The sequence below is a fragment of the Armigeres subalbatus genome, chromosome 3, assembly GCF_024139115.2.
Source record: "Armigeres subalbatus isolate Guangzhou_Male chromosome 3, GZ_Asu_2, whole genome shotgun sequence".
Lineage (NCBI taxonomy): Eukaryota > Metazoa > Arthropoda > Insecta > Diptera > Culicidae > Armigeres > Armigeres subalbatus.
In genome coordinates, this window is record NC_085141.1 from 141,284,580 (window position 1) to 141,301,686 (window position 17,107).

Genomic DNA, 17,107 nt, shown 5'->3' on the forward strand with positions numbered 1-17,107 from the left:
TTCGAAAACAACATATTTTGAAATTCAGGTTCTGCAATGAATTATTGACAAACTACTAAATTCTCGAACCAATTTATCTTCAACAGGAAACCCACAATAATAAACCTGTAGGGCGAAGAATAATAAATACAGTGTTGACTCGTTATTGTCAATGCCCGATTTGATCTTCCCCGATTTCATAACGTATTCAATCCCATTTAATCATGTTTTTGACCCGAGAAAAAATTAAAAATTTAAGTCGTTCTTTTTATTGTCGTATATAATACCTTAAACAACAATAATTTTCAAGAAATAACTTTCACTTTCACATAAAGCGTTGCGAATTTATCAATAACTGTTCAATGTTTTGAGACAATAACATTATCAGTTATCTGTAAATAGTATTGATTTGGGTATCAGGCCATATTTCCGATTGCCGTTTGACCGAACGCCGTTTGGGTCGAGCGTTCCGGCAAACAACAGCTGGGCGAGGTTAGTGTGGCTGAGGACCTTTTTACCAAGTCGCAGTGCAGAATCGAAATAGCATCGCTGTCGGTTCGTCTTCATAAGAGAAAATTTGTCCATTCAGGGGGGAAACCAGGATGTATCCATGTGCAAGTAACGCAATTGAGTCGGCCCCACTTGACGTGGCGTCTACAAATAATGTGGGGACAACCAGCATGTTCCGTTAGGGCGATGTGGAGTAGACCATTGACGTCAAGTTCGGTAGTTCAGTAACATAAACTGGAGAGTGGTTGAAGACTTCGAACTTAGCGACCTGGCTGCCCGCAATAATGTAAGTCTTGGATTTCCGCAATAATGTAAGTCCTGGCTGCCCGCAATAATGTAAGTCTTGGCTGTCCGCAATAATGTAAGTCTTGGCTGCCCGCAATAATGTAAGTCTTGGATTTCCGCAATAATGTAAGTCTTGGCTGCCCGCAATAATGTAAGTCTTGGATGTCCGCAATAATGTAAGTCTTGGCTGCCCGCAATAATGTAAGTCTTGGCTGTCCGCAATAATGTAAGTCACGACATACACATTGATAGGTGGACCAATACCACCAATACCCATCAAGTCCGCCGGTGAAAGGCCTTTGACCTTCAGGAAAACAAAAACCCTCACCGCAGCCCTTAGGCTAGAAGACGATACCCCAAGCCCAAATACGGATGAACTGCAGTTTTATGAAGTGCGTGTAACGTGAAAAGTTGTGGGCAGGATTACCGAGAAACGGTAGGCCACCTGCTTTCTGGTGGAAAGCGAGTACAGAGCTTAGAGCTGCGAAGTCAATCCTCAACAAAGCCATCAAAGTAAATGATCGTGCCTCGACAGGTAAGCGCCAACATCAGAAGACCGCTGATCCTAAGGTTCGATGTTCACGTAGCGATTTTTTAAGCTTCGTGCACGCAATGTCCATGCAACGTACCCATTATCAAATAGAGTAATGCACACGTAAACGGGACCCTAAACCGTCCCCTCATGTTCAACCAATACCAATTGTTCCTCAATAAGTGACAACAACTGTGGTGTGAGTTACTTAAGGACAACACTTTCATGTGCGGACCAGCACTGGGGTTCACTCTGATCGCTAAAACAGAGTTCTCGAAATGTACAAAATCTAGACCAATATTTGAACAGCCAATTATTATTCCTTATGATTCTTCGTCCACATATTGAGCTATATATGTGGTCGAAGAATCAGAAGGAATAAATTTCGGCTGTTACGCCTTTTTCAAATGTTGGTCTAGAAATTGTCTCCTACGGGAATTCCTCCTATTTGCGAAGTGTTCGGATTCCCTTTCAAACGCTTCGCTATTAGTTTGTTGAATGTCTGCTTTGTTGCCTCTGTTGGTTCATTGGTACATGATTCCTGTCACAATTCCTCGTGGTCTTTCCCTTATTCCCACAAGCGTTACCAAATATTTGCCTCGGACTTCTACATTCCCTGAAAATATGACCTGGTTTACTACAGTTCCAGCATACTACGGTATAACTATCATTTGGTTGGCGTTGTTGGTTCTGGAGCTGCCGCAGAAATCGATCGGACGATGACGATTTCTGATGCTGCGATCCCTGTTGTTGACATGGTGTCTGTTGTTGACCCTTCGTAGGTGTGACTAAAATCACTATCCATTCTATAATTCGAACGAGATTTCCTACTCTTATTACACTCCGGTGGCCTTTTATCAACTTTCGCTTTTCTTTCCTTCTATAATTGTACCTCTAACAATTCTGCTTTGTAGATTTTACTTTGTAGATTCTCTACTAAATATTATCTTTGCTTGACGTTCTTCCGGCATACGAACAACATGACCCGCCCACCGTAGTCTAAGCTTAATAATATCCAGCCCTTTATACACCTGGTACAATTCGTGATTCATGCGATGCCGCCAGATACCGTTCTCTTGTTTACCGCCGAGTATTGTCGACAGCACCATACGCTCAAACACTCCGAGAGCTCTCCGATCAGCCTCCTTTAACGTCCATGTCTCATGGCCGTATAAAGCCACCGGAAGAATCAGAGTAGTATACAGCGCGAGTTTTGTTTTCGTTTGCAGACTACGAGACTTACGCTGGTTACGAAGTCCGTAATAAGCCCGATTTGCAGCTGCAATACGCCTTTTCACCTCGCGGGTAACATCATTATCGCACGTTACTAATGTTCCAAGATACACAAATTCTTCTACCACTTCAAACTTTTCACCATCCAGCACCGTTTCGCTACCACCACCACTAATGAACCCACGTTGATTGCCAGCGACCATATACTTCGTTTTGCTAGTATTGATCGTGAGTCCAATCCTCGCTGTCTCCCTCTTAAAAGGCACAAAGGCCTCTTTCACGACACGGCGATCAATCCTGATAATATCGATATCGTCAGCGTATCCCAGGAGCATATGCGATCTTATTATAATGGTACCGCTTCTTTGCACACCAGCTCTCCTAATCGCTCCCTCGAGTGCTATATTAAACAGTAGATTCAAGAGTGCATCACCCTGCTTTAATCCATCTAAGGTAACAAATGACGTCGATATTTCATCCGCAACCCTTACACTTGATTTCGATCCGTCCTACGTTATACGAATCAGCCGTATTAGTTTCGCCGGAAACCATGTTCAATTTGCAAAAATTCATTCCATTTCACTGAATCGTACGCCGCCTTGAAATCAATAAACAGATGATGTGTCTGCAAGTTGTACTCCCGAAATTTTTCAAGGATTTGTCTCAGGGTAAACATTTGATCCGTCGTTGATCGGATCACGAAAACCTGCTTGGAATTCGCCGACGAAGAACTGTTCAAGCGGTCTCAATCTGTTGAACAGAATACGGGACATAATTTTGTACGCCGAATTAAGGAGGGTTGTTCCTCGGTAATTGGCGCACTCCAGTCTGTGCCTTTTCTTAAAGAGAGGGCAAATGAGGCCGTCCAACCAGCTAGCAGGCATTTCTTCCTCTTCCCATATTTTCGACATAATATGGTGCAGAACTTCATAACGCTGCTCACTGTCATGTTTGAGACGTTCGGCCGGGAGCTGGCCCTTCCCCGCACCCTAATTGTTTTTCAGCTCTTTAACAGCTTTTTTGTAGGCGACTCCACAGCTTATCCATCGTCGCTAATATTTATTCTAATAACCGATGCACCGTCACTTCTACTGTTCAACAAGGTCTCGAAGTGTTGCTTCCACCTGGCAGCCACTTCGGTTTTATCTGTCAGCAAATTCCCTTGTTGGTCGTTGCACATGACGGGAGATGGCGCTGTCTTTCTCTGCACGCCATTGCCAGACTCATGAAACATCCGCATATCGTTCTGCTCAATTTTTTCCTGCGCCTCGCTAATTACTTGTTCTTCGTATTCTTTCTTCTTCCTGGGGTGGGTTCGTTTTTCGGCTGCTCTTGCTTCCTTTTTACCGATCTCTGTTCAATCGGTTACTCGACACCAACATCCGGCTTCTGGCAACATTTTTCTCGTCTGTCACTCTCTGGCACTCCACATTGAACCAACCCGTCCTGGGTCGCCTCTGTGCAGTGCCTACCACTTCTCGTGCTGTTGTGCTCACCGCTCCATGGATCGACTCCCATAGATCGTTGATGTTGTCGCTAACGTTGATTGCACTTATCCGTTCGTCGAGCTTCTGGCGGTACTCAGCCTATACTCCTTCCGCCGACAATCGCTGGATATTGTAACGCATCGTTCGCTGTGATCTTTCGTTCGATACATTTGGCAACCGTGATCGAATTTAACTGACAACGAGGTAGTGATCAGAGTCAATGTTCGGACCTCTGAATGTCCGCACATCGATAACATCCGAAAAATGGCGCCCATCCACCAGAACATGGTCTATCTGGTTGCAAGTTTCACAATTTGGGTGTCTCCAGGTGTGCTTTCGGATATTCTTTCATGCAAAGTAGGTGCTACTGATGGCCATCCCTCTGGCAGCAGCGAAATTCACTAGCCATAGGCCGTTGTCATTGGTAGCGGAGTGAAGGGTCTCCCTACCAATTGTGGGACGAAAAAAGTCCTCTCTACCGACCTGAGCGTCTCCGATAATAATTTTCACGTCGTGCTTTGGGCACTCTCCATAGGCTTTATCAAGACATTCATAAAACGTGTCCTTCACGTCGTCGGATTTATCGTTATAACGATAAATCCGATATGCAATATATTAAACCCATAATCATTCAAGAAGTCAGATGCGAGGAGTATTACAACGTCACTGGAACGGAAATGAATCATTGTATGTTTCTGAAACTGGAAAGTGGCTTCAATCTGACTTAATGTATTGCCAGAGTCTTCAATGCAATTTATTAGGAACAAGCAGCTTTTTGAAAGATGTTGCGCGTACTGCTTGGTCGGTCTCCAGAAAGACCAAACAGAGTCACCGAGGTACTGTCTTTCGAACTTGAATTGGTTTTTCTCGGTGAAATAAAAACTCACTTTTGTTTTTTTTTTACGTTTCAATCTACCTTGTTTTTTCGCTACTTTGAAATATTACGTTTTGCGTTCGTTTTCATCGGCGGTTAACTTATTTCTTTAAAAAAATCAAAAGTGTGTTTTTATTTCACTGAGAAAAACCAATTCAAGCTCGAAAGATTAAGTAAGCAGTGATCGAAACCTGTTGAACACCGAGGTACTGTTACCAGAGCACGTCATGAATCCCTGGTCATCAGCATTTTAAAACGAGAAACAATAGCGGTAATGTTGAGGAACGAGGAGCTGCTAGTGATGAGTCCGCTACGTTAGGCATAACGGACGATAGGCATAATGTACGTTAGGTATAATTCTGCCTTCTTTGAATCATTTTATGCCTAACGTCCATTATGCTTAACGTACATCATGCTTAACTTTCGTTTTGACTTATGTCAATTATGCCTAACGTATTTATACCTAACGTGTTTATGGTCCAAACGGTATTCCAAACGTGACACTTAAGTGCACCATGAAAACAATCCCTGACATATTCAGGAAGGCCATGCAAAGAAGCCAAGCCGTGTGCAGTTTCCCGGACAGGTAGAGGCAGAAGCGTGTTCTACGTCCTAAACCGGGAACCGGTCCATTATGCTTAACGTACTTATACCTAATGAGGTATACCCGTCATAAACATCGGTTTTCGAAGTAGTTTCACCTCCTCTCACTCAAGAATAAGAGCTGCAGTGTCCTGATGAGTTCTTGTATGTGCTACTTTTACATAATGGCGCTATTCTTTCTTGATATGGCGGAAAAGACGGCTTTGGGTGATTTTGTACTGTTATCAGAAAGATTCTGAAATCAATTATTCTGAATCACACCCACAACATTTTTTAATACGACAAATCTTATGTATTTTCCCGGGAATCAGCGATCCGTTTCGGGAATCGGCGAATCGTTTTCTAGAATGGAAGCCCCACGCGCATCTTACCGCATGGCTACGGATGGCCACCTACCCTGAACAAACGTTCCTTTTTAACTTCTACATTCGATAATACTATGATAAATATAATTATTACTGATTGTAAATCGAAACCGACGAAATCTCATATGGGACTAATAGGCGATCATAGGCAGTGTAGCTCTTACTTCATTTGTAGACGGCTGGCTGAGGCTGATGTGAACTGAATTTTGCAGGGAATACATTTGGGGTATTAAATCCTTCCCTATAGAAAACCCCGCATAATGAATTTTCGACACTATTGATTTAGAAAAGTTACTATAATCTGGAACTTTCCACTAGATTTTGAACTGTTTCAATGATTTTTAGGCTGTTAAGAAAAACACGTCTGTTTGCGGGCAAAGACTGCTACGATCTTCTCTACTACATACATATTAATTTAATTAATACAAAGTACCGCTTCAAACCACGAGCTCTCCTACTGTTGTTGTGCTTTGCCGAATTCCCTTGTTCCAGATCACACCAATTGCACGCATACCACGTTCCTTCACAGGGTATCCTGTTGGATAATGTTTTCATCAACTCCATTTCCACGAACCACCCCTATTCTTACTTTTCTTACAAACCAAAGGAATCAGGGACGCGCAAGAGAGCCTTCCGACAACAAGAGAGCTAGTGAAAAACTGGAGCGCGGGAAATTGTGTGTCGGCCCTCGCCCCAGTTTCAGAGCTTCACACTCTGTGCCGCATACCGTCGTCGTTGTTGTGACGGCTGTCGGTCGGGTCGAGTTGATGTTGATGGAAAACTCCTGATAACGGAGAATGTAAACACATTATGCTGAGCAGATCTCTCGACGGTGAGCACGAGAGCATACCCAACCAGGTTCCGATAGAAATTGATAAACGGGAAAATAACTTCATCAAGCTTCGACATTATCTACGGAGGGTTCAGTTCGATCTAATCTCTCGGCATTGTCGCATCGTAAGTTTTGGATTTGCATTCAGAACCAGCATATCTTGGATTATTCAGAATTTCTGGATTACACACAGGAAGCAAAAAAAGCATCTTTCATCTCAGTGAAAGTTTGTGTATGGAAATCGTTGGGTATCGATTTGAAGTGAAGCGTGAACGGAAAATTGTGCCACGAAGAAAACTACAACAAACAAGCACCTAAGCTCTGCGGCAGGAAGTGTTTCGAGCTAGAAAGCGGAAGTGTTCTAATTCGTTCTCTGTTTATCGATACAGTTTTTGCGCGCTAAAATTGGTCTCTTTTGGGTGAGGCACTGCCAAAGCTCGCGTGTTAAAACTTGTGCGTTGTGATTTTTGCAAAACACATATCGATCCCCTCTCCCAACGAAAGGCGGGCAAACGAAATCCGAAACACGGGGTAGTGGTCGAAATATAGAATTAGAACGCCATTGGCAGTTCGTACATAACAGTTGGATCAGCGCTGTGATTAGTGGAGGAAAATTGAATTTTCCTTAAATTTCCGCATTGGAAAGCTGAACTGAAAGCCACGAAAGTGCACCAAGGACGGGCGGATCAAAACGCGCGCACCACCATGGACGACCACACTCAACGATATATTGAAACCAATGTATGTATCCGATTTTTGACAGTGGTAAATTTATGTTTTGCAATGTTCAGAGCACGATACCTTATCTGTTATTATTGCGTTTTAAATGCAACCGAAATGGAGTATAGATTCAGCAACTAATGATGAATATTTATATTAATGAGATGAAGGCATGCTTGAACGATGTTATGAAATACATGTTTTTACGCTGATAAAAACAAAATATTATTGTATTTTTTATTTAAACATTTGTTTCTATGTATTTGTGATCTATTACAAGTTCACTAGTTTGTTTTCCTTAATTATCTTGTCATTTTTCTGGGTTTATATAAAGAAAAAGCAAGCGTTCTTATCTTTTGTATAATGGTTCAATTGAGTTATTTGGGAATTTAACTTTAATCGTTAAAATAATAGCTTTATGTGGAGTTCTGCAGTTACATTTGGATTTTTCCAAAGCTCAGTTGTAAGAGAGCATCTACAAAGAAGATATTATAGTGGCGGTTGGAAAACCAATCCGGACTTCGATCTTTTAGGAAGGGGGGGGGTGCTTTTCTGGTGTTCCCTGAGCATAAGAGTACCCATGCAAGCCACATGAAATACGGATGCATGAATGATATTTGACTTAGAAAACTCGCATTTAATAACTGTAGAAGTGCTTTGAATACTGAAAAGCGAGGGGGCCATGCCCCAGTTGTAGGTTGCGGCACCATAGAAAGCTAGAGGGGGTAAAATGAACTTTTCCATTCTATCCTTGGTGCATTAATAATTTAGACAGTAATTAAAAAGTTATTGTTTTGGGTGCCTAATGTAACTTATTTTGTTCAGCTAGTGAGGCTACTAACTGACGACGATTGACACGATGACGACGTATCACAAAACAATAGCGGATGGAAGAAAACAAATGAATTGATGCTAGTTCATGCTGGATAAATTAACAATCACTCTAACTTTCACTTACTCAGAGACTGACTAAATTTGTACTACCATCTCTTGTTTTCCCACGGAAACTGAGTAAAATTTCCGTGAGAAGAAAAGAGTGGGCAATACAATTTTACTCAGTGACTGACTAAGTGAAAGTTAGCGTGATCATTGTGGAGTGTATTCTGGCTGTAGGCAAGTAGGAGAAACTTGCCATTTGACAGTTCACTACATGCGGCTATCGACACTTTCCGTGATTGCTTTGATTGCTAATAATGTGACTATCATTTGTGGTTCGCATTAGGCCTACTTCGATGGTTTCGAAACAATTGGACCCAATTTGGGTCTCAAAATGAAGACTCGTAATTGAAAAATGAAATTTAAAAATAGATTGGAAATGCTTCCTCGAAATTTTCGGTCTTGTTTGACGTACGGAATAATATGATTCAAACGCACTAGCAAAACACCGCAGGGCACTTGCTTTAATCTTTGACAGTTAATACAGTCCCTTCCCGATTTTGGCAACACGACCGAATTTTAATGTTGCCAAAATGGGGATGTTGCCAAAAACGGGAAAAAAATTTCATACAAAATTTCATTTTTTTTTTGTTTGCATTATTTAAGCTAAATACATTGAATATGTACTACAAAGTATGTGGAGTGTGTTTGAATGATGATTTTTGCTATATTATTCATAACTCGGAGATTGTAGTTTAAACAAAATTGAAACAAACTCAAGAATGATAATTAAACGATAATGTAACTAATTAGCCAATTTCATACTACAAATTTAATATTAAATAATATTTGAAATTAACAATAGCGTCGGCCACGTCCTTACACAAAATTGTGGTGATAAAAAAACATTTCTATTGTAGTCCATTGAAGTGCTGACTTCAATCTGACATCTCATATAAATTTTAGTCCAACAAAATGCTTGTTTTTATCATAATTCACTATATAAATCAAATAGCGATCCGACGGATACAAGATGTCTAAATGTGCTACAAATTTTGAATTCTTATATAATGGATTTTGATGGAGGTAAACTTTCTTGTGGTCGGCGTGATTAAGAGTAAAGTTCTGTGCACAATTTTCGCTGATTTTATGGATAAAATGAACGCAAGGCATAAGACGTTCCATTGTTTTAGAAAATGGTAACGGAAATCTGCATTCTGCACATTGGTCAAGCGTATCCAATGTAGTGTGAGTATGGGTTAACTACACTCGACTCACTAAAACCAAATTCCTTTCGACTAGGTCCCCTAGCTCTCAACCCAGGAATATTTCAGGCGGCAATGATTGATCCATGAGCACAATATGCACCTCGCAATACGAGTGACAGTGTGGCCAAGTGGAAGTTGGAAGACCATTTGCGGCATGCCACCTCTGACACTCGACAACAGTCAGACAGGTCATCTCCAGTTCTCCATGCACTACTTTCATTATTATAAATTTGAAAAGATGGAAGAATCCTACATCAGACTGAAGAGGGAAGCAAAGCAGATCGCTTTACCCAACAAACATTGGAAGCTGAAGAGAAGCTTGTTTCGTGGCAAATAAGCTTCTTCAGCTAAAAAACTAGCTTGTTCAGCTTAAATTGCTTGTTGGGTAGTCATTAACACGTTGAAGACGAAGTAGGCTCAAGAGAAGACAACGGCCATTCACCACGAGCTTGTATCAATGGCGACAAAATCAAGCTGGTTGAAGAATTCGTGTACTTGGGCTAACTTGACCTCCGATAACGATACCAGCAGACGCAACGTGGCAGGAAAGCGTACGTACTTTGGACTCCAAAAAATACTCCAATCGAATAGAGTTCACCGCCGTACCAAACAGACTCCTTCATTAAACCGGTGGTGGTAGTCCTCCGATATCTGGACAATGCTTGTGGAGGACCAACGCGCACTTGGAGTAAAAATGGTTCTCTACAACGATCCGACAGGCACAAGAAGGGGAAGTGTGCAACGATCAAGGTGGATCGATCATATGGAAGACGATTTACGGACCCTCCGTAGACTACGTGACTGGTGTGGTGAAGTACAGCAGTGGACGAAGACGACTGTTATGTACCGCAGAGACCCCTCCGGCCGTAGACTGAATAAATAATAATAAAACCATGTGACGCATCACTCGCCTATCGAAGCAGTTAGAATTACACCAGCGATATCATGAGAACTTCACAGGAGGTACTCCACTTCTGATACTTCGCCATCACAAACAGAATACTCGAGAGCAGGCATTGAAAGTGTGAGTGAGCATTGATCTATTGCAATCGTAGCATCCATAGCCAATGAGTGAACTGCCTCGCTCAGATGGATGCCAAACAACGAGTAGGAGCGATCGTTGCTGTGATAAACAATGAGCAACACCGTCTAACAAGCCAAGCCGTGGTGAGGTATCCATGTAAGCAACGATTTTCGCATTAGTACCTCGCTCTTCTTTCAAGGTGTTAAGATAGTCGAGAGAAAGTATCAACGCCTCCCATTCAGTGTGCTAGAGTTCCAGACTCATAGTGGTTTCCTATTTTAGAATGCTTGAATGGCTTCTTCTATCAGCGCACCGTAACGACGTTCATTGTTGTGTTACCAAGTGATTCGCTTCACTCAATAGGCTTCCATTGGTGAGCGTTGAAGATCATCGAACGGTGAATCATCGAACGTTCAATTTCAAAGATCTTAGGAAGCTCATAACTTGCCCCGCGACAGAGCATCAAGTTGGCTTAGATTTTTCTTATGATCTGATTTTTTCAATGTATGCTCGTGAGCCTTACGGTTACATGTTACCAGGGACAGAAAAAGTCATTTCAACTACACTCAAACAGCTGACATCCAACACACAATCAAGTTGCTAGTCCTTCCCGAATTTGAATGTGCGAATGAATAGGACGGCATGTGCACGAACAGCAGCAAGCGACGACTCTCGGTGTCAGCGTTGTTTTGTGCGGTGTCAAAATGAATCTTCAGCTTGGCACATTGATAATCAATTTGAAATCTCAAAATATGAATATCATTTCATACTGCGGTGCATGGATTCAACATTTTTAAGTCAGATTCCTAAAATGTATGCATCTGTTTAGTATATAAAGTAAAATAATCATCATTTATCGGTGCAAATCAACCGCAATTCAAAATATTCATTTCAGCCCCGGTAGATATTCATTTTTTACGCTCGATTATCAATCGGCTATTGAGGATCGGGCGGTAAATTTGGTATGGAAGTTTGACAGCATGCTGCGAGATGTTCGTGCCTGCATTGCCGAGCGTCTGATCAAAACAAACACGAATCAGTTACGAAGCTGCCTACTGAGCATCGATGCAACTGATAGTAAAACGAAGATTTCCGTCCTTGCATGTTACCAAACTCTTACCATTACTGTTGAACTGTTGGCAAACATGCTGCAATTAAAAGGTTCGTTATGCAATTGACACATCAGGAAACTGGAACAGCCAACAGTGTTCTGATATTAATCGCTAGACAAATTTGCGTCATTTTTTAAACAATAAGACTGTTTGAAATAAAATTGTTGCTTATTATCTATACGGGAATGCAGCAGAAAGACGGATAAAATGACAGTTTCTCGGCTGATACCAGAAAAGAGGCGCATAATGAGCAAAACGACTTGATGGCTATATAGCGCATTTAGAAAATCGAATGTGCTAATCACTAGCAATTAAACCTACTGGGGCTTGCTTGCTCCTGGATCACTCATGTAGTACCGTTTGCATTGTGATGTAAACAGTGGGCTTCGCTTAGTAGGTGTGAGTCAAGCTTGTCGACGACAAAATCAGTGAGAATGCTAAAAAATACGGCAATCTACGGTGGGCTGGTTAGATTAGGATAGTGTGAATAGGGACATGGAAAACGTGAATAAAAAGAGCAGAAAAGTTCCAATAGATATTGTTTACAATAAGCGGTGATACGAGTGGTGGTTCATTATTTCAGTGAAAGTGCCCACTATTCGTATAGAGCCCATAAAACGCATGCAAACCTTAATGACATTCACTTTTGGTATTGTTTATCCTATTACATATTAATAAAAAGGTTTTAGCTCTAAAAAGTAATAAAAAAAATATTTTCTAGGTTGTTGCCAAAATCGGGAAGAAAATGTTGCCAAAAACGGGTGTTGCCAAAATCGGGGGTAGACAAAAACGGGTGTTGCCAAAATCGGGATGGGACTGTATATGGGCCTGACGTTTTGGGCTGATGGTTCGTTTGTTTTGATATGTTGCCTTTTCAGCAACAGATGTTGCTCAGCCCAAAACATGTCGCAAACACAAAACTATCATTTTTACTCACTTATCACTTATCAGAATTTATATAACATCGGTTCTTGCATTCATGGTTCGTTTGCAACCATAAACGATGTTGGGCTTAAGAAGGGCCGGATTTAGAGGAGGGCGGGGGGGGGGGCGTGGCCCCGAGCCCCCACAAATCTTATGTATCAAAACCAACTTTTTTGTACATTTTGGGGCCCCCACAAGCTGTCGGCCCCAGGGCCCCCTTCCGGCTGAATCCGGCCCTGGGCTTTAGGACCCAATTGCTTTATATATTGCCTGATTTTTTTTCCTCAAAAAAATGGGAATTTTTCTTAGACATTTTCTTATTTTTGCATTGCTTTTTATAGATTTTTTGCGGTAAGTTTTACTTTCCTTGAAAAAAAAAATTATGGATAATTTTGTACGGACTTCTATGAACATGACTGGTTGATTTCAGAAAGCTATCGAGCGCAGCGCAAGCCTATTGGAAAAAGAATTACGAACATCTTGAAGTATCTTGTCTCCCGAATCACTTGAAAGAAAACTTCCACCCCTTTTAAAAGAAGGCTTCCGAGCCTTTTGAAAGGAGGCTTCCGATCCTCTTAAAAGAAGGCTTCCAGGCCTTTTGGAAGGAAGCTTCCTAGTCTTTTGAAAAGAGGTTGCCAAGCCTTTTGAAAGTAGGCTTCCGAACCTTTTGAAAGAAGGCTTCCGAACCTCTTTAAAGCAGGCTTATCCTTTTGTTTTTATGTATACCTTTTCAGCTTTTGTTCCGCAGTCCTTCATACACTGTGCTGGTTGTGGAGGGCAAGATTCAATTGACTTTTCCCGTCAAAATTGCATCTCTCTAAATAAAATAAAGAATCGATTGAGCCGATATTTTTTTGGGAAAGGTTAATTGGCTTTGATATACTGATCGCTATGCATACACCCAGTTTTTTTTACACGCATGGGTTTTAGTCGAATAGACCTTCAACGTCAATGAAAAATGAGTTAACCCACATCACACACAAAAAAAATTCAAGTGGTATATATAAAGCTGCGCAAGTTCAGGTTAAGCGATAAATTAATGTATACCACCCGTGTAAAAAAAGCATTGGGTGTATTATGTTAAATGCAATAAAAAATACACAATTATCTAAACTTTATCAATAAGTTTTGATTGGAATAATTCCAATTATTGTAATACGTCCGCCATTCAGCATTTTTGTCCGAGGTACCCCTGGGGCTAGCGAAGGTACCTCCAGGGGTACATGTACCCCAGGTTGAGAACCGCTGCTCTAGGGAAAAAATGAGCATCTCTATATGGTAAAACTAGATGAGATGGGTAAGATGGGCGTGTTAAAGTAGCTTCCGGTTTACGATTGTCTTCACATGGTGAACAGTTTCACTTTTCATAGAACTTTCGTGGGCTATTGGCGTCTCACGAGAAACTCTCGATAATAAAGAGAAAACAAATTGATCCGTCTCTTTAGGGTTCTTGCACAAATTACGTAACGCTAAATTTGATGATTCTGGACCTTCTCTCTCCCCCTCGTAACAGTTTTCTTATAGAAGGTCTAGTTTCTTTGTGTATGGATCGTAACACTCGGGTTGACCCCCTCCCTCCCCCTACAGCATTAGGTGATTTGTGGAAGTCTCTTGCGGTCTTTATCTTCCTGCTCGCGCGTTTTCTCCGGAAAATCCAGTGCCCGTTTGTATAAAGTCTCGTTCGTCCTCATGCGGTGTTGCAGAACTCTCGGCTATGTTGCATTCTTCTCATAACAGCTTCGCCATACCAATTGTTTCTCTGATCTTGGGACACCGTGCCTAACATTGTAGTGTCGGATCGAATATCTCTCTAGCCACATTTAAGAGTAACTGCACCGAGCTGCTTTTCCGTTCCAAGTGTCGCTTCCACCCACTGCGCGTAGTTATGGGCTATTCTAACTAATCCATTATTCTAAGAAGCAGATTTTAAAGGCGGTGGGAGGGTTATCGGAATAGGGGAAGAGAAATTGTTAGACAACTAGTAAGGGGCCATCCAGAGACCACGTGATTATATTTATGAATATTTTCAACCCCCCCTTCCCTCAGTAGTTTATCGTGGTGAACCTCCCGTTGTTTTATTTAAAGAGCAAAAAAAAATAAGGCCGTTACAAATATTTAATTAACTTTTTGTCCTACTGGTCTCCGAAGGGTCAAGGGGGGGATAATAAAAATTAATAATAAAGTAAAAAAAAAATTTAAACACTCCTCGGATTTATTAAAGAATGTTTTGAAAATCCTCAAAATTATCCGAATTTTATTTTGTTGCCCCCTCAAAATATTACTTTTTGGCTAAATAAAGAGGGGGGAGACAAAATAGTTTTTAAATATTTGTATCGGCCTAATACTGAAAACATGTGATTTACAATGTAGGTGTGTGGCGGCGAAGAATGAACCACGAGCTCGCCCAGCTCTACGGCGAACCCAGTATCCAGAAGGTAACTAAAGCCGGAAGGGTACGATGGGCAGTGCATGTGACAAGAATGCCGGACAGCAACCCTGCAAAGATGGCGTTCGCTTCCAATCCGGCAGGAACAAGGCGACGTGGGCAGACCAGGTGCAAAACGACTTGGCGAGCGTGAAAAAAATCACAAAATTAAGAAACAAACCAAATTTCTTTTCATTGCTTTGTTTTTGATGCGATGGAAATAGGAGCTATGGGATGAAGTGCCGAACCGTTCCCCTATATTTTCTTCATATTTATGCTGCTCGAATTGATGAATTTGGTGTAAACGTAGTAATACCCTCGACCTAGGATTAGGGAATTATAAAACAAACAAAAAAATTGGATGTGACAATGTCGAATCTAATTCACTCGACTTCGATCGGAACTATTTAGTTTCCATGATTTTTTTTATTTTTGCATGTTTTTTTTAATTTTTAGAATTTTTGCACCAGAAATTGTTTGGAATTTCAACAAAGTTTTTTTTATCCACGAAAAGTTTTTCTGAATTTTCAAAAATGATTATTCTGATGAAAATTACGAAAAACTAGCGGTGTATGAATTTTACGAAATACATATTTACGATGAAATTCCAATAAACTTCTAATTCCGAAGAATTTCTGTATACATATATTTGAAAGTGTGTCCAGGTAATTTCTATGGGAAACTTTTCTGAATTTTCAACGAGCTTTTCAATGAGCCAAAATAATTTGAAATGAAATTTGAAACAAGTCCATCTGAAATTCCAAAAAAGGATTTCCACGTAAAAATTATGAAAGAATTTGCGGTTGTGAGTATTTTTGAAGCATTTCCAGCAGAAATTTCTTAAAAAATATATGAAAATTTGGCAGTTTCCTGCGGAAATTCCTTAAAATTTCCTTAAATTTCCTTAACATTTCTTAAAACTCTGTGCAACTTTGAATGCAGGAAATTTTCAGTAAAGATTTCAATCAGCTGAAATTACGAAAAAAAAATCAAAATGACTTCCCGAAGATGATTGAGTTTACGATTAAAAAAATTGGTGTTAAAGAAAATCGTTGGAATTCTAAAGATTTATTCTTTGGAATTCCAAATAATTTCCTGAGGATAACTCCAAGAATCTTCCAAAAAAATATGGATAGCGGCCCAATGAAAAAAAAAATCCTTGTAAAACTCGAAGAATTTGTGATAGAATTCCCAAAGAACGGGAAATGGGAATTCCGAATAATTTCCATTGACAAATTTTAATGCACTTCTGGTCGAAATTTCAAAAATAATCAGCGGAAATTCCATGAAGTGTTTCATGTGGCATTGCCGTTTAACATCTCTTGAAAATTGAGAGTTTTCTTGAAAGTTTAGAAGTGTTCTCCTGGAAAAATTGGAAGAACTTCTCATGAAAATGAAAAAGAATTTCTTGTGAAGAATTTGCCGAAGGAATTTAAAAAAAGCTTCGGAAAAAAATGTAAACTATATTTTTCCACCGGAAGTAATTTGTATTTTGTATTTCCAACAGAATTGCTTTAAATTTTCAAACAGAATCCCCATGGGAATTTCTTAGGAATTCCAAGGATTTTTTTTCGGATTTTATACTGGAGTAGTTTCCAAGCTTTTTTAGGAAAGATTCAATAAGAGATTCTTTCTCTTTCTTCCACGAGAATTGTTTAAAAACCATTCGGAATTACAGCACTTCATCAGGATTGTATGAAGTAATTACAAAAATTAAACCCGAAATTAAACTTTTAAAGTAGTAGTAGTAGTATTAGTGCCATATTGCTGTTATAAGTTTAGTTTCATACTACCAAAATGTGCCGGTGTTTTAATTCGTTCCGAAATCAATTTTAAAGAACTCTGGCAAATATTGGGATAAAAAAAACTGAATGAATTGAAAATGTTATGTTTCATAAGCATCCTATCCACACTCCAGGATGTCCTTTGCATTTAAGTGTTTCAAAGTATCTCGTTTTTAAATGCGCTGCGCGAATAATATTATTGAATTGCAGTGATAAACGCACAAAATCTATAGGATTGAAGTGGCACTGAACTGCTGATTTACGTTAAGACTCG

The 17,107-nt window shown here is 40.4% G+C and overlaps 1 protein-coding gene across 4 annotated transcripts in view; it reads left to right on the top strand.

Moving 5' to 3' along the window:
* LOC134228060 (uncharacterized protein ZK1073.1) overlaps positions 1 to 17,107 on the top strand; it is a 158,519-nt gene that overhangs the window by 71,755 nt on the left and 69,657 nt on the right. The window contains exon 1 of one of the 4 annotated variants that reach the window (XM_062709830.1): positions 6,798 to 7,441. The exons of the other annotated variants lie outside the window; for them this stretch is intronic. Within the exon in view, the coding sequence (XP_062565814.1) occupies positions 7,406 to 7,441 (36 nt within the window). The 5' untranslated portion in view covers positions 6,798 to 7,405. Of the gene's footprint in view, positions 1 to 6,797; positions 7,442 to 17,107 lie in introns of those variants that run through there. 4 annotated transcript variants of the gene reach the window in all.